This window comes from Anopheles cruzii, chromosome 3 (assembly GCF_943734635.1).
Source record: "Anopheles cruzii chromosome 3, idAnoCruzAS_RS32_06, whole genome shotgun sequence".
In the NCBI taxonomy this organism is placed as follows: Eukaryota; Metazoa; Arthropoda; class Insecta; order Diptera; family Culicidae; genus Anopheles; species Anopheles cruzii.
The window spans coordinates 46688383-46714328 of NC_069145.1; the positions used below are offsets into that span (position 1 = coordinate 46688383).

At 50.7% G+C, this 25946-nt stretch overlaps 1 protein-coding gene across 1 annotated transcript; it reads right to left on the reverse strand.

Annotated features, from left to right (window-relative positions):
• Positions 1–3276: 3276 nt before the first annotated feature.
• LOC128275043 (neuroligin-2) lies at positions 3277–25294 on the reverse strand. The gene is made up of 11 exons (XM_053013416.1): positions 24963–25294; positions 24631–24794; positions 13528–13689; positions 13252–13449; positions 11267–11509; positions 11039–11189; positions 10741–10953; positions 10401–10539; positions 6334–6485; positions 5791–5897; positions 3277–4292 (listed from the first exon to the last, which is right to left on the reverse strand). The coding sequence occupies exons 1-11, from the start codon at positions 25283–25285 to the stop codon at positions 3277–3279; spliced, it is 2868 nt and encodes a 955-aa protein (XP_052869376.1). The 5' UTR covers positions 25286–25294.
• Between the last annotated feature and the right edge of the window lie 652 nt (positions 25295–25946).

Below are 25946 nucleotides of genomic sequence, written 5' to 3' on the forward strand. Positions count from 1 at the left end.
CCTCCGTCAACAGCGTGAAACTTTCTGCTCTCTGCTTATTATTTCCGTTAGTTCGTCGCTAGCTGGTTAATTTGTTCTCCTACGGCGCGTCTCATCCCGCCCTGTGCGCCTTTTTCCGAACCACTCTCGTGCGCTCCTGCTGCGTGACCAGTGAATACTGTTTTAGTTTTCGTGTGATAAGGGGGTTTGCTGTGCCAAGCCAAACCCGATCGAAGTCACCCTGATTGGTGCTGATAACGTTCGGGTACTTTCGGGCGCCTCTACTCTTATGCTAGGTCGGAATTGTTTTATGTTCTCATGTCGTTTTTGACTTTAAAATGACCACGGGGACCGGGGTTTATTGGGGCTACGCCCCTCTAACGTGCGCCGTTTATTATACTTTGCCCGTCTTTCCGCATGACGACGACGACGTGACGATTCCGAAGTAACAAAAATAAGGACCAAAACCCCCCGAACCGAAGGCGATCTTCGAGAGTGTAGTGAAAATTCGGAAATTGCGCCTTGACGATGGCGCGAACGGGACAAACTGTTAATCGGCCGCGGGTCGGTTATGTTCCTTTTCCTAATTATAACGATTCGCGGTCGCCGCATGCCGCAACTCTCGAAACGAGACCCGCGGGTGGCATAACGGACGCAGAAAAATTATGCTGTCCCTACAACCCCAGGAATGCCCTCACGGGAAATATGTTGAGGCGCGAAACAAGAAACATAGCACTAAAAAAAGAAATGCTCTCCAACATTCGCCCTGCGCTCGTTATCGTCGGCTTATCGAATACTTAATCAAACGGGGAATCCACGTTGTTTTGGCGCCGTCGCCATCGCCATCACCGTGCGTTGTCACCGGAAGAGCCTCCGAGCCGGGGCGTAAGGGCTCACCGATCGGAAGGAGGATCGGATCGGAAGGAGTTTATTATGTACAAAGAGATTTTTATTGTTATCGTTATTATTTGCTACAATTTATGACGCGCCATCTCCTTGGTCCTATGTTCAAACAATGGGAGCATTATTTGCCTGCGCGCTCCGCTCCCCGCGCGTAGCACACCGCGGGCGAGAAAAGGGCGAGTGAGCCAGGAACCACCAACCCCGGGTCGGAGGAAAAGATCAAGATTAAGACAAGAGGCTACAGTGAGCCGGAAGCGAGCTCGCAGATGGATGGATGGGCGTAGTACCCGGGCCGGGCCGGGCCGGGGCCGGAAGGTAATGAACTGCGACCGGAGCGAGGTAAAAGAAAGGAAAACACCCCGCATAATGCTATCAATCATTCGCGGCACAACAACAATGGCGGCGGGTCGGTGGGGGTGGGGGGAGGGGGAAATAAATTGCCCGAGGCCAACCAAACAGTCCCCCAACGATCCCGAACGTGTGCCAAACGTCCTAACTTCGTCCTGCGAGCCCCACACCCGTTTGAATGGAGCCCGGCAGCAGCTTCCGGGTTCCGGGAAGGAGGCGAACTATTTTAACGCACTTCGATTAAGTTTGATACCGGATGTGGCCCCCGGGAACGGTCGCCACCCGGCACGGTAATGGAAAGCTGTCAACGGGATGCCGGCGACCAAATCATGCCGAAAATCAAAATATTTTCCAATTACCGCGCTCCTGGGGGGGAAGGTCACAGATCATCCGTCCGCATGGGGTCCTGGAGGCCGCCCGGTCTTCATTAGGGAAAATGTTTTAATCATTAATTTGAATCTGGCGACACTGCACAGTATCCCGGGCCGTGGTGCTTTTTGGGCATCTTTTCGGAAAGTGGGTAAGTTGCTGACCTTCAACCTTTACGGCCCAGATCGGTTCAGCTGCTCGAGCCCCTCGGGCCATGAGACGAAGCGATCTGAAGGGGAGCGAGTCCCCGAGCCACCAAGTGGCACCTGATTAATCATCGGCGAACGGGGCGCCTCTTTTGTTGTTTCGGGCGCCCCTTTGGAGGAGGATACAAAATTAATGTTTTAATTTTTAGTCATCTCCCATCGAAAGGATGGTGAGGTGGCTGGACCAGTCACTACTACTGGGGTGTTCATTAAGTTTTGCGGATCGGCACCAGAGGGCGGTGCTACGAGCCCAAATTTGTTTTTTGTTATATTGGTACACTCTTCATATGAACGTGTGTGAAGTTTCATTTCAATCGGTCGTCTAATTTTTCGGCATCATTCGGCAACATTTTGAGCTTTTTCGAAGTGGATTTTGTACGTTGAATCATCACTGTGGATGAGACTTGGGTCTATCACTATGATCCTGAATCAATACAAGAGGCTAAAGAGTGGTGTGAACCGGTCCGAAATAAGCTCGAGTCCAGAAATCGCCCAAAAAGGTGCCCAGCGGATTACTTGCAAACTGCTAAAACGAAAAATTTCGATTGTTGTTGTAACCTTTTGGATCAACTGCAAGAGAAAATTCGTGAAAAAAGACCAGAACTGCAAAAGAAAAAAAAACCTCTTTCATCAGGGCAATGCACAAGAGCATTTTGAAAATGGCAAAAATCCATGAATATCAACTAGATTTGGACTCCTGTTTCCAGATAAAAAAAATTCAAGTGTAGAAAGCGTTTTCCATCTAATAATGACGTCATAACAGCTGCGGAAGCGTATTTTGAAGGAGTTCCTGTTTTTCACTTCAGGGATAGAATTTATAAATTGGAGTCTCGTTGGAACAAGTGTATTGATGTTCAGAGTAGCCATACTGAATAATAAAGTATGTTTCTAACCATAAAAATATGTCCTTCTTATCGAGCCACAAAACTTAATGAACACCCTAGTACAAGAACGGTCCGGTGTGCCCGATTAATTACACCTGGCACCGGCGCCGGAGGACGAAACCTAAAACACGGGAACGACATTCCCCACCCCCGGGGGGATGTCCTGGACTCACTCAGCTCCCGGATCCCTCGGACCATCGGTGACGGTCTCCTGCGACGGGGTGGCTGCTGCTTACTATTCATAACCTATCGAAATTCATCATTAACATTCGCTCTCTCGGGGTTTCGCGTTGTCTTGCCCGTCCGCCGCGTTTCTCTCCATGTGTGTGTGCCAAGTCGTGTGCTGTTCGCAAAGTTTTTTTTTATTGTTGTACACCCCAGCCATTGTTGCCAACCGGGCGCGCTGTGGCGCGGCCCGGGAAGGGAACAAAAAACACCGTTTCCGACGCCGACGCCGGACGACTTCGGTGCGGTTAGAGGGCGGTTGTGGCACCGTCTAGCGAGAGCGCAGGAAGTGGCCCCACCCCGCGGCCGTAGTCACCGCTGGCCAACGTCCGGACGTCCTCGAGAGCGAACGACACTTAACGTCACACGCGCAGCTCGTCCATCGTGACGACGTTCGGTGTGCCCACCGGATGGCCACCGGGGGTCAGGTTGGCCGACTTGACGCAGCTCTTCTTCGTCAGCGTCCCACAGTTGCTGCCGATCAGTTGGAGCGCGTGCGCCGGCAGCATTCCGCCACCACCGCCACCGTCCGGGACCGACTTGAGATGTTTCGGCGGTGGTGGCGCCCTCTGTGGGAGATCGGCAAACTCCGGTGGCGGCATCTGGTGGTGGTGGTGGTGATGCTGCAGCATCGCCGGATGATGGTGGCCCAGGATGGTGGCCGGATCGGACTTGGCGTGAATCGTCAGGGCTTCCAGCTCGCCGCAGATGTTGTTCGGCATTTGGCCGTTCTCGGTGCGCTTCTTCGTCGTGATGGCACCCCCGGTGCCACCGCCGGCACCCCCGCCACCACCTGGGCCCCCTCCAGGCCCGGCCCCGGTGCGGGGCTCGTGCAGGCGCGTCTTGTCCCGCTGATAGTAAACCCCGGCGAAGATGAGCACGTTCAGGATGAGCAAACTGCAACCGATCGCTATCGTCACGCTCAGCGCCGTACTGTACGCGGCGAACCCATCCTCCTGGGACGCGGACAGTCCGGCTCCGCCGGCCCCCGCACCGCCGGCCACCGACCCGCCACCGCCGGCCGCGTCGTCGTCGGGAGCCTCGGATGACTCCGCCATCACGGGCCGGTGCCGGGGGATGGCGGTGCCGTGGTGAACCCGGGTACCGTTCGGCAGGATGCCGTAGGACGAGAAGTTGAGCAGCGAGAAGACCTGGGTGGTGAAGAGCGAGTAGTTGCCGGAGTGGGTCGGATCGCGCTGCGGTGGGTTGAGCGGTTTCACCGTCGGGAGCACCACCGTCGGCTCCTCGTCGTCCGCTTCCAGCTCGTGGTGGGCGGCCGGCACATCGTCCGTCCCCGGTTTATGCAAATCCGGCACCAGGTTGAGCCAGAACGACAACCGGTGCGCCCGGTAGTGGTTCTTCAGCTTCGGTTTCGTGTCTGCCGAAAGTGGTGAAAGATGACAGGGGGGGCAAGGTGGAGGAAGGAGAGTTCCATTAGGCCGACGTTTCTTTGGCATCGTCTTTTTTACCACCACACTAACGATGCCATGAATATTCGAGTCCGCCCGGGAGTGAAGTTCCCGGGGCTCTTCGGGCTCGGGGAAGAAGGACACGGGGAGCCACGATGGGATGGGACGCGGTTCTAGAGTCGGATTTCCCGGAGGTTGCGTGGACCCCTTTTCGGACACCCACAGAACGTGACGATCCGATGGCACCACATCGGGGCGTTGGGAATTGAGCGAAAAAGGACCTGCCCCCAAAACGACAATGCATTCGACAACGCGCGTCTCCCCCGCAGGGAAGTGATAAGTCCACCGAATTGTCCCCGTGTGGCGTGAAAATGGTGGCCAAATCCTGGCCGACCTACGTGGTCTGATCAAAAATTTTCGCGAAAATTATGTTTGATTTTCGATTTCTTTTTGTGGCATTATGTTGCTACACATGTCACTCACTTATGGTGAAAAGTTCGGCCATTTTGAGTTTGACAAGTGACAGCTGTTGTTGACAGCAGTAAATTTTTGACAGCTGTTTTGCTGGGACAAGTTTTGTCTTCGATGCCGTTTTTATCTCCTCAATCGAAGCGTAGCGTCGTCCTTTCATGGCCTCCTTCAGTTTCCGTAATAAGAAAAGTCACAGGAGACCAGATCTAGCGAATATGGTAGCATCACTAGAGTGTTGTTTTGACCAAAAATTCAGGCAGAAACCACGATGTGTTAGCAAGAGCGCGACAGCTAATTTTGGGTTTCCCAAAATCCGGGCGTTTGTCACGGATTGCTTCGGCCGAATTGCGCAAAACTTGCATGAAATATTGTTTTTTGACCGTTCTATCCTTTGGCAACAACTCATGATGCACCACGACCCTCTAATCGAAGAAAACTGCAAGCAAAACTGTTCACATCCGACCAAACATAGCTTTTCGACGTTCACATCTCGGCATCTCGGCCCGCTGAAAATATTTTGATTCAATACCAATTTTATTTTGGTTTTAATAGCTTCACCATAAACCACAGTCAACATTTCAATTGCGTCCGAGCTCTTCATTTCGTTTTACACACAAAATTTTATAAATATTCTTTGCCATCCATTTTTTGGAAGAGTCAAACATCGATGATGAGCCAAATCTTGCCCAAGCAAAACAGCTGTCAAAAATTGACTGATTACTCAAAATGGCTGAATTTTTCACCATAGGTCACTGACATGTGTAGCAACCTAACGCCACAAAAAAATCGGAAAATCGGACATACGTAGCCCGCGGAAATTCGAATGTCGCGAAAATGTTTGATCAGACCACGTACGTCAACGTGGGTTTCCGCAACGTTCCGCCCGTTCCTTTGGGTCGCATCAAAACGCGACCTTAAATTGACGCGAGTCGCGAACGGAAAAGATGCTCCCGATTCGCCTGTTGGGACCCTCGGTGGGTCATGGGGGGTACTTACCGAGATTGAGATACTTTTTGTGCACGCTCTCGTACGGCGTCCACTCGATGTTCTTGAACCGCGTCCGGTCCCGTACGTGATCATTTTCCAGTTGTTCATTGGGGTTCCTATTAACACGCGTATGAGCAATAAACCGAACCCGAGGCCCGAGAGAGAAAGGGAGAGAGCGAGAGAGAGAGAGAGTGAGAAAAGGGAAGAAAGGGCAGCAAAAAATGAGGGCGATGAGTCAGTTGAGAGTGCTCCAAAACGCTCCGAGTGCGGAAGAGGAACACAAAGCGGACATTCGAGTGCATCCGGTCCAGAGTCTGGAGTCTGGGGCCGACTGGCCGTGGTATAGAGTTGATGGCGATGTTGGACACGAATGCTTGCCATAATGCTGACAGTGGCCAGAGTTTGATGGACCCAGTGGCTGGACCGGAGTTTTTGCGAACCCACCCGCCGCCGGCCATTCGCTGGTCAAGTGAGCTGAACCGGTCGTGGGACGAGGAAGTGAGGGGTGGGGGTTGATGGGGAGGGGTTAAAACAACAACTGCGAGCACATACCCGGCGCGGATGAAGTTGGACCAGTAGATCATGACCGCTTCCGAGAGCGCAATCTCGGACTTGGTGTAGTTCCGCGTGAAGTGATTGAATCCTCCGACGAGCGGCGCCCCGAACAGGTACGGCAGGTCCTCGCCGTGGATGCAGCCTTGGCGCTGTGGAAAAACAAAAAACCGGGGGCATCGTTTGAAACATTGTCCGAACGCCGGCACGGTTTTCGGGGCGCATAAGTTCCGATTACGAGGCAGGACCTTCTGCTGCCGTTCTTTGTGGCCTTATTGGTGCCGCGTGCCATTTCATGCTGTGCGGTTATCGCTACGCTAGCGCGATGATCAAACGAACGGAATGCGAAGCGACGGTGGCCCGGACCCTAAGCCACCCGGTTTTGAACATCGAACGAAATCGATGCACGGCGCATCGAAGAAAAAAGCTCAAACTACCCGGCCGAGGTCACGCGACCGATGGCAGGAAGGCCCCCCCGGGGGGTCCACGCACCGCTTCCGGGCGACAGCGAGGAAAAAGAAGGATTATTAACCCGGAACGGACGTGAGATTCGCCTCACGCGGGTGACCTTTGGGCAACACGCGCCCCGGTTCGTATTTTATTTCGCTGAGGTTTCCCGTTATCCTCGCTATCCTGCTGTGCGGGTTGCGGTCACGCTAAATCCGCAAACCGCCGGTTCAAACAAACACACCACACACACGGCGGGGAGCTTCGATTGACATTCAAACTTAGCACACCGGGCGCGGTCAGGCCGAGTCGATTCTGGGAAGCAAAACACCGACCACACAAAAAAAGCGATGGCTTCGAATTTTCCCTCTCGGGTGGCCACGGTCAGGACGTGAATTCTGACCACTGACCGGGACCAAACAAGGGCGGAGAACACAACTCCGGTCAACCGCCTGGACACAAAAAATCACAACGGGCGTCCGGGTTTTTGGTTGCAGATTAGTTGGTCGCCGTGTTCTCGGTCCTTGTCCTTTGGTTGTAGGATTGCGCCTCGGTGGAGAAATAAATTCGTTTGTTTGCTCATTAAATCGAGTAAAACAAAAGAAACACGAAATGCACACGAAACCATGACGATGAAACTGCGCTCCGGTACCGGTTGCGATGGGAATGGTAAAGCGAACGGCAAATAATAGTTTTCCCGGCGGAGTTTCCATGGAGTTTCCATCGAGATGCCAGCGCGGAACTGTAAAATGGCGGTCGGTCGGACGAAGACGAAAAGACGGCGACTCCCGAGGCAACTGGCTCGCTGGCGTTGGCTTCACGCAGGCGTACATTCCGGTGGTTTCGGTCCGATCTAAAAAGGACACGCGGCCACGCCCGCCGGCCCCGAAAGGATCCGTGAGATGGGAAACGGCGTGGGCGAAGTTCTGTTGCCGTGGCAGCAATCGACGGTGGATTAGCTCGGAGAGCTGCTGGACAGCAAAAGTATTGCCCGCAAACTGGATATTTAATCACGGCGTGTCCTCGGGCGTCCTGACGGGTCACGCGGATGATGCGTGTGGTAGTAGTGGGGAACAACCGGCTGCCGGATAACATTTCCCGACCGAATCGAACTTGTTATTTTCGGCCAAACGAGTCGGGGGCGGGGACGTTTAACCCGCCGGCGGTGGGGTCAGTCGGCGTCGGTGCTGCGAACAGATTCGGTGTAATAATTTATGGAAACACGAGCTTTTTTGCGGGTGCCGCCTTCCCTCCCCCTGGGGGGAAAGCTCTTGATTCCAGCCCCGAGGGGCCCGTTTGACAGCGGGGCCCCGGGGCGGGGCACGAAACCCGAGGAATTCCAATATCTTGCGCTCCCGAGGGACAGCGACCGGGCATACTGTGGTTTGACTGTGTGTTGAATTGTTTCCTTTACAAGAGATTGAAAAATAGCTAATCGGGAACCAGCGTATCGGTGGAATGTTTTCTCTATAAATTGTGGATGCTTTGCGGCGTGGTCCGAAAGTGGCGCGGGGGAGACCCGATACTGAGAATGTGATATTGACTTTCTAGGGTCCACTACGCGGCACTGCCACTACTAAATATTTCAGACGTTTCAGACCCTTTTTCTATATACTACACTCACGCTCCACTCAATCAACGTGTTCTGCATTTCGATCAACATATGCACCAGATTCTACGTTTCGAATTCTCAACAATTGACTGTAAAAGGTGTCCTCGGATCTGCCTCTTGAATTTTGCGAACAGTCAGAAATTACAAGTCAGGCGAATACCGTGGTTATATTATTGAACATAAACGAAGAATTATAGTCCAAGAATTGTCTCTCCACGAATCTGGTCTTTTTCTCCACGGTCTCCATCGCGGCTCCACGGCGACAAAATCTATAACTATAATCTAAATCTAGGCAAGGACTGCAAACATCCTGCCACCCTCTGCTATGCTGTGCTCGGATCTTTGCAATGAAAATCTTTCTGGAAAAGAGGGAAACCCTTCGCCGGAAGCTTTGGAAACACCATTTACCGTTCTAAAACTTAAAAATGTTTTCAAAAAAATCAAATGTTTATAACATTGAAATGAAAATGTCTATTTTATTCAAAATATGTGCCAACGCTAGCTATACATTTCTCCTATCTCTCTTTTAAATCGTGGACTCGCAGACGAAAGAATTCTTCGTCTTTTAAAGTAAACTAATTAGTCATCCAATTTCGACTTCCTCGTAGGAAACGAAGTGCTACTCAGCCAATACATGTCAGATCGATGAAAATGAATGATATTCGGAAGGGGTCAAGTCTGGTGAATAAGGTGTGGCGAGATAGCAGCTTCCATCCAAGTGAATTGATAGTATTCTGAACTAGTTTTGCATTGGGGGTCATGGAGACGCCAGGTTTAGTGGACATTGTGCCCCACCCGGCGTCTCCATTTCGGACAAGAAAAACGGCATTTTCGTCGTTTTTCGATTAAATGGTGGTTGGATCAAACGATGGTTCAAATTGATCATTTGTTCTCAGTAGCGATTAGAATTAACTTTTTAATCAGGTTTCAGAAGCTTGCGATAAATCACCACTTTCTGGTGCCATCAGAAAGTCCTTTTTTGCAGTCCTTCGACGCTCTTTATTTGTTCGGTGAAAGCGAACAAAAATTTGAATTTTGAAATTTTTCAACCACTTAAAGCACTGCGTCACTCCAAAAACAAGACTCGACAAGCATTTGGTGCGATTCTGAAGCAGTCTTCTGCAAGAGGTAGCAGAAAAATAATAATCCCCGCCAAACGTCATTTTCATGTACAAAAGTTGACAATGTCTAACCCTTTCAAAGATCGGTTGCAAACGAAATTAATTTGTTTTCGACCTGAACTCATTTACCTGATGTCAAAACAAGGTAGTGATGTATAAACAGCAAAACTGGGAAGTCCAAATAAACAGGTAGAGCTATCTTTTTAACAATCTGAAACTCAAGTTTTAGACCTGTAAGTCCTACGATGATCCCGTCTGATCAGAAAAAAAAACATTTATTGAAGAACGGTACACGTTTTTTAAATGTTGTCAACGGTCCAATTTACTGTTGTGGCATGTGGAGAGAACTAGTACATAGCACAAGAAAACGATCAGCAGCAAAACATATTCCATCTATGGTAAGGTTTAGTCGAATCGAGCTACGTAGTCACAACTATGGTCTTCTAGGACATTTTCCTCTTCTTCAAAGAAAAGTTGAAGTCATCGAAGGATACAATTCAGTAATGATGGTTGTGTGAATCAAAGGCATGTTGAACTGATGCTTCAAAGGCACCTTCTACTTTTCGAAACTTTTGCTAAAACATTCTATTATTCTGACAGGTAATTCTTGTAGCTTCAGCTTCAAGGACTATGCTAAATGAAGACACGACCAGTCACAGCCAATGGGAAGGAAAAAATAAAAGACGGTTGATACCGTCCACGACCGTACTGCATCATTTTGGACACTGAAAAACCTATTCCCACTCTGCACTGGGAACGAAAGTGGAAAACAGCCCAAAACCCCAGGAAACCCGGTCCCCTCCTCGTGATTCGTGCTCTCCGTCGAAGACGTTGGAGCTAATGAAGCAGATCATTTGCCACGTTATCGGCGGTGTGGGGCGCCTTACCTGGGGAAAATCGCCAAACTTCGTCTGGTAATCGAACACGTACAGGAACGAATTGCGATGGTCGGCCGAGTGCAGGTCGGCCGTCTGCACGGCGGGCGCCACGTGCCGCGCGTCGCTGAGCGCCTCCAGCGTTTCGTCCCTGTTCCGGTCCGGTGGCCGGCCCCCCGAGATTGATGGCGTGTAACGAGGAAAATAAATGGCTTAAGTCAGACCTGGACCTTTCGAGAATTCATCCGATGGGCTGCGTTTCTTGGTTCTTGGAAAACGCCGGACACCCGCCGGAACCCGGTGACACGGGTGGGGATGGGCCAGCGGGATGCCGACCTCACGTCGACCTCACCTGATATTGATGGGATGCTGCACCGGGCGCTCCCAGTCGGTGTACTCGTTCACGATCGTGGCCAGGATCTCGTTCAGGTGGAAGCTGTACGTGCTCTTGACGTAGTTCTTCAGAATCTTCGTCCGCCGGTCGGCCTCGATGCCGTACTGGACGTCCTCCGAGTTAAACGCAAAGTATGCTTCGGCCCTCGTCACTCCCACCAGCAGGTCGTACCTGTGGATGGACCGCGTATGGACATAATTAGCCCGACGGTCGACTATGAGCGATCCCCCGAGCGCGCTCCCGCACGGAGACTTACTTGGACAATTTGTTAATAGCTAGTTTGCGCAACAGGATCGCGTTGATGGTGTTGAGCGTGTTGTGGATATGAGCGGAAGGCTTCGCCGCCGACGGCATACCGCTGTAGTCGCTGTAGTGCGTCCCGTCCATCTGCTGGATCTCGCCGGTATCTAAGGGTCGGGAGAGAAGAAAGGGCTTGCGTAAAAACCCGGCCCTCAGAAGCCCCTCGTCCTCGCCAGGCGCTCACCTATAACAACACCGTCGACGCTGGGACCGAACGCGTTGCCAAAGTCCGGGGCCCGCACGCTGGTGGACAGGATGTCCTCGAGCGGCTTGTCGCGCAAACACTTGAGCAGCAGCTGGTGAGGTAGGTCCGGCGAGCAGTTGACGTGGTGCGAGACGTACGCGGCGAATTTGGCCGGTTCGCCGACCAGCGACCACGGTGCCAGCCCCGAGCCGGACATCATGATTGCGCGATGAAACAGCAACCCTGAAAAGGACGGCAGGACATGCAAATGAGCGCGCTCCTACGGCACAGACGGCACGGATCTGAAACTGACATTCCGGGGCCCCGTTCCCGGGTCACCGTTTGCTGCAGTCTAATGCATTTGGGAAAACATTTGCAAACCTAGTTACTGGCGCAAGCTTTGATCATAAACGATGACACGCCACGCGGGTCAGGCACCTGGTCAGCCCCAAAGGCCCCAAAGGGACCACGACCACTGGGGTGTGCGCCAGGATTCGGAATCGAAAAAGAAGCGTTTCGCTGGCAATGGCAATTGAAACGTCACTCAAGTGCACGCGCCATCGCCATCGACCCTACAGAGGACGAGCGAACGAATGTGTGTTTGTTGTTGATCAAATATTAGCCAACCGTCGGGCGCATTAGGGTCGCTTTGGGGTGGGAGCGCCCGAGCGCCATCTGGCGGGTGTCTGAAAAACAACTTTAATCATAAATCCTACATAAGGCTCCCTGCGGTGAACGGCGTGCGGCGTTCCCAATCGTTCCGCTCCATTTTCCCAGCCGGCTGCTGCCATAATTTGCATGTCAAGCGAAGGACCGCGCCTATGCCGCCGCCATGTTGGAACGCACACGGGTACACCGGAAACTGGTGCTAACTCCTGGGCCCGTGGGGTCACATAAATCAAAAGCACCAGGATCGGGAGTGCAGTTAATGATGGCAAATAATGTTTTTTTTTTATTTTCAGGTCACCCTTTCTCTACGGCCAGTAGTTTACCAATCAAGCGAGGCGAGCGACACTCGACACCGCTTTCCCTTCGGTCGAAGGGTTTCCCAACGCACCGTGTGATGGATTCGATGCGGGCAAAAAGTGGAAAATAGTTTCAAATTCCAAATGGAAAATGTTACCGTAGTATCGTTCGATTTTCCACCGTTCCATGCTACTTGTCGAACAGTGCCACTCGCAGGACCATTAACGAGTATTCGCGGAAAACATGGCGGCAGAAGTTATTGGAAAAATACTTTGCATGCATTTGAGGGGCGAACAGTAGCGGAATGCTTTCTGCACTCGCTAAAACTATGAAATATGGCCACAAAATGAATGGACACGCGCGTGTTGCTCTGTGGTTGCCACAATTTCCTGTCCATTTGAACTGGCGTGCCCCGGTTACCTATAAATGATCAGAATGAAACAACAAAGTATCTCCGCTACGTGAGAAAGCGCACGGCTCAGGGTGTGAAAATTGCAATCAACGATGTGAAGTTGTTGTTCGGGAAAACGGCTAGAAAATGCTGATAGAGAATGCTTTCCAAATTAATTGAAATTGAATACCGTTGCGTAGAGCTTCGGTCGGAAGCCATCGACAATGCAGCAGTTAATCGGATTTCGAAACCGGAAGTATGCTGCTGATATCTTGAACGGGGCAATCTAATACCGGGCGATAAATAAGATCGAAAGAGCAAGCCCACTGAGCAGGCAGGTTACGCCTTGCTGGGAACTGGCTTTCCAAGGGCTTGACCATGGGTTTGACCAAAATACTCGATAAATCTCGATCGGTGCCTGTGTGCGGAGAACACGCGGCTGACGGGGCTGCCGACAGCGGTGGTTGCAAAATTGAATTGGACGAAGAAAAGTGTCGGCTTCTGCGAATGGCATCCTTATCACTGGGGGCCGATCTGCCACTACCGGTATCCAGCGCCCCCCGTCGAGGCGCAGAATGATGCCCAGGAACCCCCCCCCAGGAATTCGTGGGAGTCAAACACAACCTACCCTCGGGAACCGCTGCCGACGCTATCAGAAAATGAACACATGCGGCCCCGGTACCGTGGCCGGCCAGGGTCACACTCTTGGGGTCTCCACCGAACGCTTCAATATTCTCCTGTATCCAGTGCAGCGCGGCAATGACGTCCATCAGGCCGTAGTTTGCCGGAGCCTTCGAGAACCGGTCGACGTTGGCATTTAAAAATCCTGCAAAGTACAAAATGGGTTGTTTGTGTGAATAAAATGTATTGTCTAGTGCTAGAAAATTGTGGCATTGGGCCTTACCTAGTATTCCTAAACGATAATTGATTGTAACTACTAAAATTTGTCCAAAACTGGCTAGAACGGACCCGTCGTACGGATTGCCGCTGTTCCACGTGTACGACTCGCCGTGGACGAACACCATCACGGCGAACTTCTGCGAGTTGGAGCTTTCCCTGGAGCCGGCTGTGAAAAACGGTGAGAGCGAAACACAATGCGCCACGTTAATGGATCGCCGCCGATGAAATTCGATTCACGTTTCTGCAATGATGGATCTTCTGATACTTTTATCTATGCTCCAGTAATGGCTTTTCGCCGTTTCTTTATCGTTGCCGTTTAAATGTTCGTCGGTGTTGGAAACCCCCCTCCCCCCCGTCTTAAGTGTTTGAAGAAGTGCTCTCTATGTATGTAGTATGTAGTAGAAGTAGTAGTAGTAGTAGTGGAAGAAAAAGCTATAAACCTAAAGACCAATGGAGCAAACATAATATAGATCTATGCGTTGAGAATCGGGATGTTTTTAACACACAAAAAACGTTTATAAAATTTTAATGCGATTTTCTATTTTATTCAAAGTATGTGCCATCGCTAGCTATACATTTCTCCTATTTTTCTGCTAAATCATGGATTCCCAGACGAAAGAATTCTCCGACTTTTTAAGTAAACTAATTAGTCATTTCATTTCGATTTCCTCGTAGAAAAACAAAGGGCTGCTCAGCCAATACGTGTCCCATCGATGGAAAAGAATGATATTCGGAAAGACCCAAGCCTGGTGAATAATGCGGGGAGGAATGGCAGCTCCCATCTGAGTGATTTGATAGTATCCTCAAACAGTTCGGCTTTTTGGGGACATGTCAGGCCACGGGGCACCAGGCGCCTCCATTTAGACAAGAGAAACGGCTTTTTGGTCGTTTTTCGATCAATGCATGGTTCAAATTGATAATTTGGTCTCAGTAGCGATCAGAATTAACGTGTTCATCAGGTTTTGGGCGCTTATGAAGCATCACACCTTTCTGTCCCATCAGAAAGTTCGTTTTTGGAGTCCTTCGAGGCTTTCGTTTGTTATGTTTAAATCGCCATTTTGAAATTTTTTAAACCACTTAAAGCACTGCGATTTTTCAAAAACAAGTCCCGACAAGCATTTTGTGCGAAGCAGTTTTCTGGAGAAAATGTCAAATTAAGGTAATGATAAATGAAGAGCAAAACTGGGAAGTCCGGCAGTCCGGCAAACGGTAGGTACAGCCATCTTTTTAACATTCCGATTCTCAACGTATAGACCTGAACATGGAACATGGGACCCCATTTAATTCTGTAGAATTTTATGTATAACTTAGTTCAATCCGCGCTCTTTAAGAAAAGTTGAATTGTGTCCCCCCGGGTCCGATTCGAGCCTTTCCAAAACCGATTACAATATACTTCAAACATACTTTCCTGCTTCAAACTCGTTCACAATCCCCTATGCTTTCGACGCAAATATAGACGAATATTTTTGACAGGCATTAAGCCGGAGGGGACACGCCACAACCAGACCGGTGCTCGTGTTGGTTTTGTTGCCTATTATGACAGGTGAACAGACATAAATCACACCCGGTGTGACGGAAAATGCGAACACGCTACACCGGGCATGTCATGGACACAGAGCTCGGCAAAAGATGGAGAGTGTGTTTTTTGTACGATCGAAGCAAACATCGTCCTGTTTTCGCCGCAAAACACTCGTGTCGACCATTGCGAATTGAATTTTCCATAATCTGTATCGAGTACCTTGCGGCAATCCGATGCCGAGAGTAGGCCGTAGCATGTCGAGCGAATCACTGGATCGGGCGGCACCGAGTGCGTGTGCCTGTTGACCCTAGGGAGCGACGTGGGAGAAATCGAAAGAAAATTCAAAACTTCCGAAGGCCCGCTAGGTAAGAGGGTGCCAATACCACCGTCTATTTGCACAGTTATTCAGATTGTTGTCGATTCGTTCACCGTGCGCCGTGCGGAGTTCAAAATGTTCCTCGCTTCTGCTCGATTGTGGCCCGGTGCGCGTACACGAAGATTGGTTCCACTTTACGTTACATTATGCAGCATTAGTGGCGACGAATAAATAAAACGCAATTCATCACATAGGCCCCTCATGTTGGACCCTCAGGCGCAACACAATAAGAACGGATGCGGACTTTGGTACGGTTGAAAAAGTCTAATCCTTTTCAAACAAGACGACGGTAAGATGTGCCAAAAAGTCCTCTCGAATTATCGTACGCGTGGTAGCGGCAGGAACATGGTCTAAGACGTGTGTGACAGCGGATATCGCACCGACCGCATTGTCTTGTGTACCGGCGACGTGCCGGCGAACCCCTTAAATCCTGGCCCGACAAAGTTGTCAAGCGACATGCGCGCTAAGGTCTAACAGCCGACTGGCGCGCCCCGACACACTTACAAGGCTTTTCTCCAAATGAGCTTGTCGTTCACATCAATGAGAATTAAGCGTCCGATGGGAAGGAAGTGAGCAGCCACCGAAGCCACCGTGACCGTTGCCATTTCCGTCGAAGATCCTCCAGATGGAGGCAAGCGACGGCAAAAAAAAGCAAACCTATCTGTCAAACGAGATTCGAAGGTATGCGAGCTTCGGTAAGCTTCTAATTGGATGCTTATGTCGTATAGTAATCCGCTCCTTCCCGTTTTGCTCCATTGGGACCGGATTTGCTACACGTTTAATCCATTAGAATCTTCGTCTGTATGAGTGGCACCGTCCGCTGCTCATTCGCGCTGTGTTGGGCGGCATTCGAATGTGTTAGTTTTTGGGGTCCATTCGCCCACCCTTCTTTCCGCCCGTTCGACGACGATAAGCCCAGAAACATGATATCTTTGCCCAGGAGTAACTTGATACTTTGTCTGATGATTTCTTTGTCGACTCTTCGATACACTGGCGCTGGAGGAGTGGGAGTTTCTGGACAACTTGCCCCAACGGTCGTCGTTGGGACACTGTTGTTATTCGGTTTTTCTCGATGCCATGTGTGCAGGGTGTTTAAATTAACGCTCGTTGTACTGGCTGGCTCCAATTCTTGTTTTTTTTATTCTACTCGTATTTTAAAACTTGCATTCCCTGAACGTTCCGCCCCAAACGAGGCCAACGCACACAATATTTCACTAGAAAGCGCTTTATATTTACCATAAATATTGATACAACTACATCAATGGTTGTGATTTTCGACCGTGATTTAGCTGACCTTGTCAATATTTCATAATCTTGATTCAAAATGTAAGCCTGACGTCCTGAACCTGCTTCGTCTCTGCGTCAACTTGCGCCGACCCCGTGACAATGCTCCCATTCGTTTCGGGGGATCGGGTGGGGCTAAGCCCTAAATTATGCCGCATAAATCTGCACCGATAAAGATTGTTGAATATTTGGTCTATAAATTTCAATATGCTTCCCGCTTTGCTGCCATTCGCGAACGCGGATGTAGGAATCGGGCTTCACTCTTGGCACCGGTCGGCACGGTCGGTAGCGCGACAAAATAAATACTCTCCCAGCGCAATAACCGCAGGCGACCGACGATTGTTTGAAGAAGTTGGCCTTTTTCCGGTGGGCTTTTCTGGTTTCCTCGCAGCCTACGCCCTAGCAGCCCGGTAGCATACGGTTCGGATATGGAAGAATTTATGATTGGCATTGGCATAAACGGTGCGACGGATCACGATCGATCGCTAAGAAGGTGACCGAGGAGGTCACCGTGAGTGGATGGCAGTAGGCACACCAGCACCAGTGTGGCCAATTCCCCACACTAATACGCGCAACGTACTCGTCCGAATTCAATTTATCTCCATTCAAGTACGGATTGCGTCCCGTGTGACCGGCGGCCAAGCACTGCCACTTGAACACGTCCTGCTGGTTCTGCTGCTGGTTGCGGAATTTTGTTTTGGCGCCTTCTGGCCACGGCGGCCCCGAAGATGCTCGAACCGGAAGAGGTTCCCCCCTGGCCCCTGGCTGAATGCTAAATTCGAGCCGCTGGCACACACTTCTCGCATGGCTGCGGTTTTTGGGCGTTTCGTTGCCTCATTCGCATTCCCGACCGTGCGTTGCCGTAATCAAAATTCATCTTTATTAAATTGCTCCATTAATAAGATATTCCACTGGATCGAATTCAATTGCTTCTGCTGGCCGTATGGCTGGCTGAGGTGGACCAGAGTGGCCGGCTCGCCGCTAAAAACCCGCCACAGGCCATCATCTGGCCAACCTTATGGGCGGATCTATTTGGACGCCAGCTAGCTTGGCAGCTTGTGGCCGAATAGCAATTTAGGCACTGCGGAGTGTGCCGCCTTCAAGTAGGCGTTTGTACCTTCGGCCAACTATCAGAAGTGGTCACCGGTCCTGCAACGGAACGGGTGGGCAATTGACAAAATTTCAATAAAAACACAACAACGGCACAGCATGTTTAATAAGTGAAGCGTCCATGTGTCCGGCACAGGTGTGTCCTTCGAAGGAGTATTTAGTTCTTAGTTTTATCGATGTTACAAGAGCAAGCCAGCCCCGGCGAGTCGCCTCATCCTGTTGTCACAGCATGGTTCCGACGGGGCACCATCCGGTCCGCACGTGCTCACACACACGCGCAGCGTACGATACGGAAACGGCCGAGCATAAATATAATCAGTGGCCGTAGGAGAAAGAAGACCTGGTCGCTGGTCAGGCGCTGGTCATTTAATATTTATAAGACTCTGCGGACCTGCCTGAAACCGGCCCCGTTCGTTGGGTATTGTGAGAGTAAATAGGCTGCGTGCCGGTATCTGCCAGCGCCAGCAGCGACTGTGGAAACACGGAACTGATAGCATGCATTTGGCAGGAGGTCAGAAGATCACACGGGCCGTACGTGAGAGCTTTGAGAAAAGTTTGATTAATTTGGAATTGCCGGAAAAAGCCGTACTCAGTGTACTGCTCCTACGGGGGTTTTCGGTAAAATGAGTGTTTCCGCGAAAGTTGTACAGGGTGTCCAAATTAGCGATCTTTTTTTCATTTGGCTATAAAAAATAAACAGCCTTATATTTTTCGATGCTTAAACATTTATTTGAAAGGTTGATTCTAATTTTTTTTATGAAAACGTTCACCACGATTGGCTTGGCAGTAGCTCATTCGATCAACCTATTTTTGAGTACATTTTCGATTGTATCTGGTTCTATTTCGACAGTAGAAACTTGAATTTGGGTCCTGCGGTCGTCAATAACACATCGCTCAATAAGTCCGTAGGATAGCTTATAAAACAACAATATTTTGATATAATTTGTATTTATTCATGAACATAGTCTCCTTTTAAGGCGATACAGTCAGTCCAACGCTTTTCTAACTTTTCGATATCATGTTTGTAGAACGATTTATCTTTCCCTTCAAAATATGCCTCAGTTTCGGCGATGACCTCCTCATTCGATCCAAATCTCTTTCCCTGGAGCATCCTTTTGAGATCCGAGAACAGCCAATAATCGCTGGGGGCCAAATCTGGTGAGTATGGTGGATGGGGCAACAATTCGAAGTGCAATTCATTCATTTTCACCATCGTTTTCATTGACTTGTGACACGGTGCATTGTCTTGATGAAAGAGAATTTTTTTCTTCTTCATGTGCGGTCGTTTTGCGTCGATTTCAGCCTTCAATCGTTCCAACAATGCCATGTAATATTCGCTGTTGATTGTTTTACCTTTCTCAAGATAGTCTATGAACAATATACCATGACTATCCCAGAATACGGAGGCCATAACCTTGCCAGCAGAAGTTTGAGTCTTTGGGCGCTTTGGGCGGCTTTCACCGGCTGGTGTCCACTCAGCCAACTGCCGATTTGACCCAGGAGTGAAGTGGTAGATCCATGTTTCATCCATTGTGACGTAGCGACGAAAGAAATCCTTTTTATCACGGTTAAATAGGGCCAAACATGCCTCAGAATCATCGATTCGTTGTTGTTTTTGGTCCGGTGTTAGCAAACGCGGCACCCATTTCGAACAAAGCTTCCGCATACCCAAATGTTCATGCAAAATGGTAAACACACTGCCTTCTGATATCTTTACGGCCTCAGCAATCTCCTTCAATTTCAATTTGCGGTCGGATAAGACGATTTTGTGGACTTTTTGTATGTTTTCTTCAGTAACTGCCGAATTTGGGCGACCGGAACGTTCAGCATCATCGGTGTTCGTACGACCACGTTTAAAGTCACCAAACCACTTCTCAACCATTTGCCTCGATGGAGCAGAGTCATTTGTCAAGCCACTGTTTAGTTTGCACGGTATTTTTTCCCATCACAAAGCAATGCTTAATGAGCACACGAAATTCTGATTTTTCCATTTTTTTCAATTTACAAAAGTTGATTGAATTGTTCACACTGTAACTTGGTAAATAATAGTCCGAATGTCATGAAACTTTGACAGATATCGTTTGAAGGTTGGTACTGTCTAAAAATCATAAGGATTTTGTATTTGTTTCGCCATCTATATGTCATCCTGCGAACTTATTGAGCGATGTGTTAGTTGCTGGTTTGTACGCATAACATAAATATCGATTGTGTCTGTCGCTGTATGGCACGTGGCGCCGTCCTGTTGAACCCAAATGCCGTCCAAGTTCTCAGCTTCATTTTCGCCAAAGAACCAATCGGCCAAAATCCGCAACAGTTACTCGTTGTGGGTGCATTGGCTTCTCTTGCACGATGTGTGGGTTTTCAGAATCACAATACTGGTTGTTAAAGTACAAACTGAGGTGGAAATGAGCTTCAATGAAATGTGCTTTTGACGAATGAGTTGACGACCTACCACTTTGGAAATATTTTTTTTATATTTCCCAATTTTCTCCAACCGAAATTATATATGATGCATAAATTTTAAAAATCTTCCTTTCAAATAGAAGTTCAAGCATCGAAAAATATTTGGCCTTTTTTTATAATAACCAAATGAAAAAAGAACGTTAGTTTGGACACCCTGTATAAGTCTTTCAATTTCCTCCAACAACGAGAACAAAATTCGCCTTTGGGCAAAAATTTACAGTTTGCTGTGCATATTTAGATAGTTTGGGTTTGCTACGAGTTTATGGTGCTCCTTTATGGCTTGTGTTGTAATCTGGTTTGAAGTTCATGCCCCGCCCGTTGGTTGCAGAACACTTTTCGAAGTTCGGCTCAAATCAAAACTGGCGAAGAGTGCAAAAAAGTTGGGTATGCATCAGTTTTCCATTTACGACACAGTCCTTGACTTCCAGATCAAGAATGAGGCCCCAAGCTAACCCAGCCACAGGACGGGTTTCGCCTCGTGCCGGCAAACTACTCTCCGGGATAAATCAATCAGTATCCGTCTTGTGTGGGTTCGACCGATCCGCTGCGACCGTGTGCCAGACCGTGACTCGAACCGCATCTCATTGGTTTTTGGTTGAAAAATATGTAAAGTGTGCTTATTTTTCACCACTCATCCGCCCAAGCAGTCCGCACAGCACATCCATCATGCCGTGTCCGGGGAAGAGCACCGACCCAGAACACGCACACGCACACATGCGTCGTACGTAGGCGCTACACACGCAAAACGTGTTTACATACGCCAGGCGGGAACAGGCGGGTGGCGGAAGTTTTGAAGCATCACATCGTGAAGTGGTCCCGACATCGTGTTGAGGCTCTCCGGGCCCTGGACGGGGCTGGACGGATGGACGTCACGTAGCAGCGATTCGAGCCCGGCGAACGGGCAGTTCCGTCCTTTGGTCTGGCCGCCTGCGCCAGACGTCGAACCCGGGGCAGGAAGTGTCAAGTCACGGCGTGCGAAACAATTTGGCGCCTCCCGGTCCCGGCGCCTCCCGGTCCGACGACTCTGTTTGTCCAGGGAGTCTGCCGGACCGCCGATTGGCAAATGAGTTCTGGTACACAGACCGGGGATGTGCGTGAAAAGGATAAGACACCGGCGGGCAAACAAATCGGAATCGGTTTGGTCCGCGGGCCGCCCTGTCATGGGCCGCCCCCCACGCCTGCCCCCGGGTGAGATTGAGTGCTCCACGGAGTGCTGGGATGGCGAAGATTTATTGATCAATCAAACAAATGATTAATTGTTGGTGGAAACTGTCAGTTACGGGCAAATGCGTTCCACCGTTCGTCGGGCCACGGGGAGGGACGAAGCTTCCTTCCGCCTACGAAGGCCATCGACGAGCGTGCGTGAGGGGATCGCATACCGAAGCACTCGAGATATTTGGAAATTTAATTTATAGAGCTAATAAGATGAGACGTCACATTGGCCCCGTTAGCCAGGCGGCACGTTGCCGTGCAGGATTTCCGCCCAATACCCGAAAGAATCTCAGGCAGGCAGGCAGGCGGGTCTCCAAGGTTTATTTCCCGTGGCCCAGGACCCTTATGTGTGCGTGTGTTTATACCACACGTCGCATTAGGTGCTGGCTCATCAAAGCCCTCGCAATACCACGCGTGGCACCGAATGGCGGGTGTATAATTAATGGCGGGTTTTATGTGTGTTATGATAGCCCGGAACATGACGGAAAACGGAAGCGAGTCCCAGCTACAGCTCGGCTGGAGCAAACGACAACTCCGTCTTCAGCTTCGTCGCCATCCCGGAAGATGTCACCGTAAAAGACACATTTCTTCGCGAAACGCGGGGGTTGAAGGCTTTTAATGGGGGAACCACCGGACTATGCTGCCGGTGTCCCCTGGCGATTAATACGTTTCCATTGATTTATTGTGGCCGTCGGCGACGGTAAAGGGTAAGTCGGCCCTTCGTGGTTGGCATCGAGAATCGTGCCGGGCGACATCCATCACCGGAAGCACCCCCGGACCCCGGACCAATGGACCCCAATGGAGCTAATTTTATTTATTCGGTTTGATTTGAAATACTGTCCCGGGCTTGTGTCGGCCAGGGACCGTCTCTCGTGTGGCTTTTGACATATCCTGTCCCCGGCTTTGTGCCTCCGTTATGTGTGCGTGAGGCTCGTTTGGCTTGTCAACTTGTTACGCCGTCCCCGGCGTTGTTGATTGCTTGGAAACCTTGCCCTATTCAATGTCTAATAAATATTGGACCAGTTCCGCAAATCCGGGCCCTTTTGCTACCCAGTTAATAAAGTACGGCGTGTGTTTTCCCCAAACGCTTACCTTGCGCGATCGACCGTTTCGTTCGTTTTTTTTTGCCGGTGCTTAATCTAAAATTCGCACGAAATCCAGAGAAAAATGGGAACCCACCACATCAACGGTTCTGGCTGAATTTCGAAAAACATTACGGTTTCTGAGATCAAAGATAGCCGTGCCAGGGGTTGGTACCTGCCAAAGTCGGCCCGCTGCCAAAAGGTCGGCCATCGGCATCGAAATGCAATGATTCATTGACTCCTACGGCAAAGCACACATGGGTCAATAAGTCCACATGATGGCTACCACTGCTCCATAGACAGAAATTATTTTCACAAAATCTTTTTAATTTTCTTTGCTACTTTTGCGGTACCACGTTCTCTTTGGCAACGTATATTCGAGCAGTCGAGCAGTCGAGATTGTGAAACGTTTTGATAAATCAAAAAGCCCTGTTTTGTGCACTGAGATGTGACAAGGTACACCATAGCATTCCAGAGCCTAACAGATAATCTTCTGGGCCCGATGAAAACCACCTGAAGCGACCATAGAAGGAAACATCGGTTGAGATTTTAATGGCTTCCGTTCGTGGGGTGTGTTTTTATTGCTGAACGTCTGAACGAACTTTTGGACTCATTGGCCCGCACAGTACACACACACACACACACACACCCACACACACACACACACGTCAGTTTCAACATTCTCCGAAGAATGTTGTTCATTAAACGGGGATGCGAGCGCGGAAAACTCTCGGGGTTTTATTTTCCCGCCACTTCCCGCTGCTGCTTGCCACGTGCAGGAATTTCGTGAGTTGATTAGGAATCACCGGCATTTTAATGTCGATTGAAGAATGTGTGGCATCGGTCCGCCCTTGCCCTCGCCCGGCCCGACCTGCTGCGATGATTTCCGGCGCCCACGGCTGACGGGCACCGTCGTCATTGGAATGAAATATATCCTGTGGTCGGTCTCGTGTGTCAAGGATTTTTTTGCGGTCCTGCCTTTCGCTCGCTCTCTCTGTTTCTGTTTGCCTCTATCTGCCTCTCTTTTTGCTTTATTAGGACTAGATTATGATTTCATTGGGGCCCACCCGAGGGAAGGGTCCGCCGCCGCCGGCCGGAAGAAAGCCGTAAAAAATACATGAAATGAACATGAGCTTCCGCCCATTTACGGGTTCGGGCGCGTACGGACCCTGCGGGGTAGCGCGCCTATCAAAAAAGGATTTCGGTTTTATTCGCTTCCCTAACCACCCGCTGCTGCTGCTGCGTAGGGTTTCCCATTTTTTTTTCCCGAGGGCCTACAGGACGGAAGTGGTCAAATGTTGGTTGGGTCGCTACCGATTAAGCATGACGATGACGCGGACGCGCGGACAGCGAACGATGTCCTTCCGTTGGGTTTTGTTTTTTTTTCTTCTGTGTTTCACCCCCTAACGGTGCGCGCGCGCCAAAGAGGGTGGGTGGGTGGTGGATTTTGCACTCCAAACATAAGAAAAGACCCTCCGACTTTGGGCGTGGTGATGATGGCCCAAATGGCGCTCTGACGAAAAGCTGCTGATGCGCGGAGCTCGAAGTTTTTTCGATCGCTTTTCAGTGTGTGCCAAGTTTTTCGATGTCACAAAATCGATACGCTGGGCCCGGGAGCCCGGGAGTTGGGTTTGATATATTAAAATATAATCTCCCGTTCTTGCCGCCGACCATTCGTCCCCTTCGGGCGTCTGATGGCTGAGGAGCTCAAGATGATGAAACGCTTCAACTTCTCCGGAGCACCGTGGCCGACCGAACGAAGTGTCCCGGGGTGCTCCCGGGGACTGCAAATGTTGCTTGAAATCGCTTTCACTTCAGACGCCCGCCCGGTTCGGTTTGTTTCATTCGGTTTGTTTGTCTTTCTGTTTTGGCCATCCCACGAAAACATCCAAAGTGACACTTGGCAACGACGCGTCGATGTGTGTGTGTGTGTGTGTAGGGAAAGAAGATCCTTTGTGTGTTTGGGGTTTCCTTCTATTTCTTTTGTCGCACTTTTTGATGGACCACGGTGAACTTCCTAAGGATGCGAATCGCGGAGATTCGCACTGTCACTGTACGCACCTTGCGTCGGGACGTAGATATTCAGATAGAGGCAGTCCTCTGACTGATTGCGCAGGTACGGCAGCAGACGGCGGAGGTACTCCAGCCGGCCGCGCGGCATTCGCTCCAGGGCCGCCGTTTCGTTGTAGATGTCGGGAAGCCACTGCGGGCAGACGGGGCTGAACCTGGGCATCGGGTGGTGTGTGGTGGGGAGGTAAATATAGGAATAAAAGAACATCCGGTTAGCACCGCCCAAAAAACACCAACCCCAACAGGATGGTTTTTTTTTTCGTCACTGCCACTGTGAACGGCATTCGGCTTCCGGTAATGATCCCGGGCCCGGGGTGTCTAACCTGTCCGCCTTCTTCACCCCCGACCACAGGGCACCGGTGACGGGGGGCATGAAGCGCAGTATGCCGACCGGGGGCGACGCGTACGGGATGCCGCGGTACGCCTCGACCGGATCGAGGTGCCGCCCGTCCAGGTGCTCGATGGTGCCGGAAACGGCCCCGTACTTGGTGTGGACGACCCGCGAGCTGGTGGGCTTCTTCGTGAGCGCCGGCTCGCCGCCGTCGTCCAGGTGGTTGCCGGTGGGGCCGGCGGTGCGGATCGGCGCTACGAGCGAACACACGGCAAACACAACCACAACAATCATCACCGTGGTGGCGGGCAGCATGATTATTTGATGCGTCGCGCCGTCGTTGCGTCGCGGCCGTCCCTGCCGTCGCCGTCGTCCTTGGGCCGTTGTCGTTGCTGCTGCCGTCGGCAGTGGGCTGGCCACATCGCACTACCTAGCACCTAGCACACGCTCACGCCACCCACCCGCGCACGGCTCCACGGCACGGCCGCGAGCATGATTTCATAATCATATTTGTCGGGCGTCGCCTCTCTGGTCACACGCACACGTTACACTGTGAATTCTGCTCCTCACGCGGAAGAAGCTGTTTCCGGATAGACGAATTACTTCCGCGCCCACTCACTCACACCGGCCCCGGCACTTGCAAACCCCAAAACGGCTTTCAACACCCGGCCAAACCGCGCTCTGCGGTCTGCATCCTTGCGGCACTTTGACGAACACCGCTATTCTGCTCCGTAGAGCTTGCCTCACTCACACACGCACCACGCACTCTATTCACGGTTGGCAACACGGATTTCTTTCTTAAGAACGGCTTCGACTTCTTTCAAGGATCCGCCCTTTATTGAGTGCACTGCCGTGGTTCGGGCACCGATGACGTTGACGTGCAGGACTTCCGGCCTCTTTGAAGGAAGTATCATTTTTCTCACCAACCCACACACACACACACATGCCCGATGGCCACTTCAACGACTACTCGGCC

Coding starts and splice junctions, on each gene's coding strand:
- LOC128275043 (XM_053013416.1), bottom strand. CDS start 25,285: ATGCTGCCCGCCACCACGGTGATGATTGTTGTGGTTGTGTTTGCCGTG. Junction 13,450..13,527: donor TTATCGTTTAGGAATACTAG/GTAAGGCCCAAT, acceptor TGTACTTTGCAG/GATTTTTAAATGCCAACGTC. Junction 5,898..6,333: donor TCCAACTTCATCCGCGCCGG/GTATGTGCTCGC, acceptor GCGTGTTAATAG/GAACCCCAATGAACAACTGG.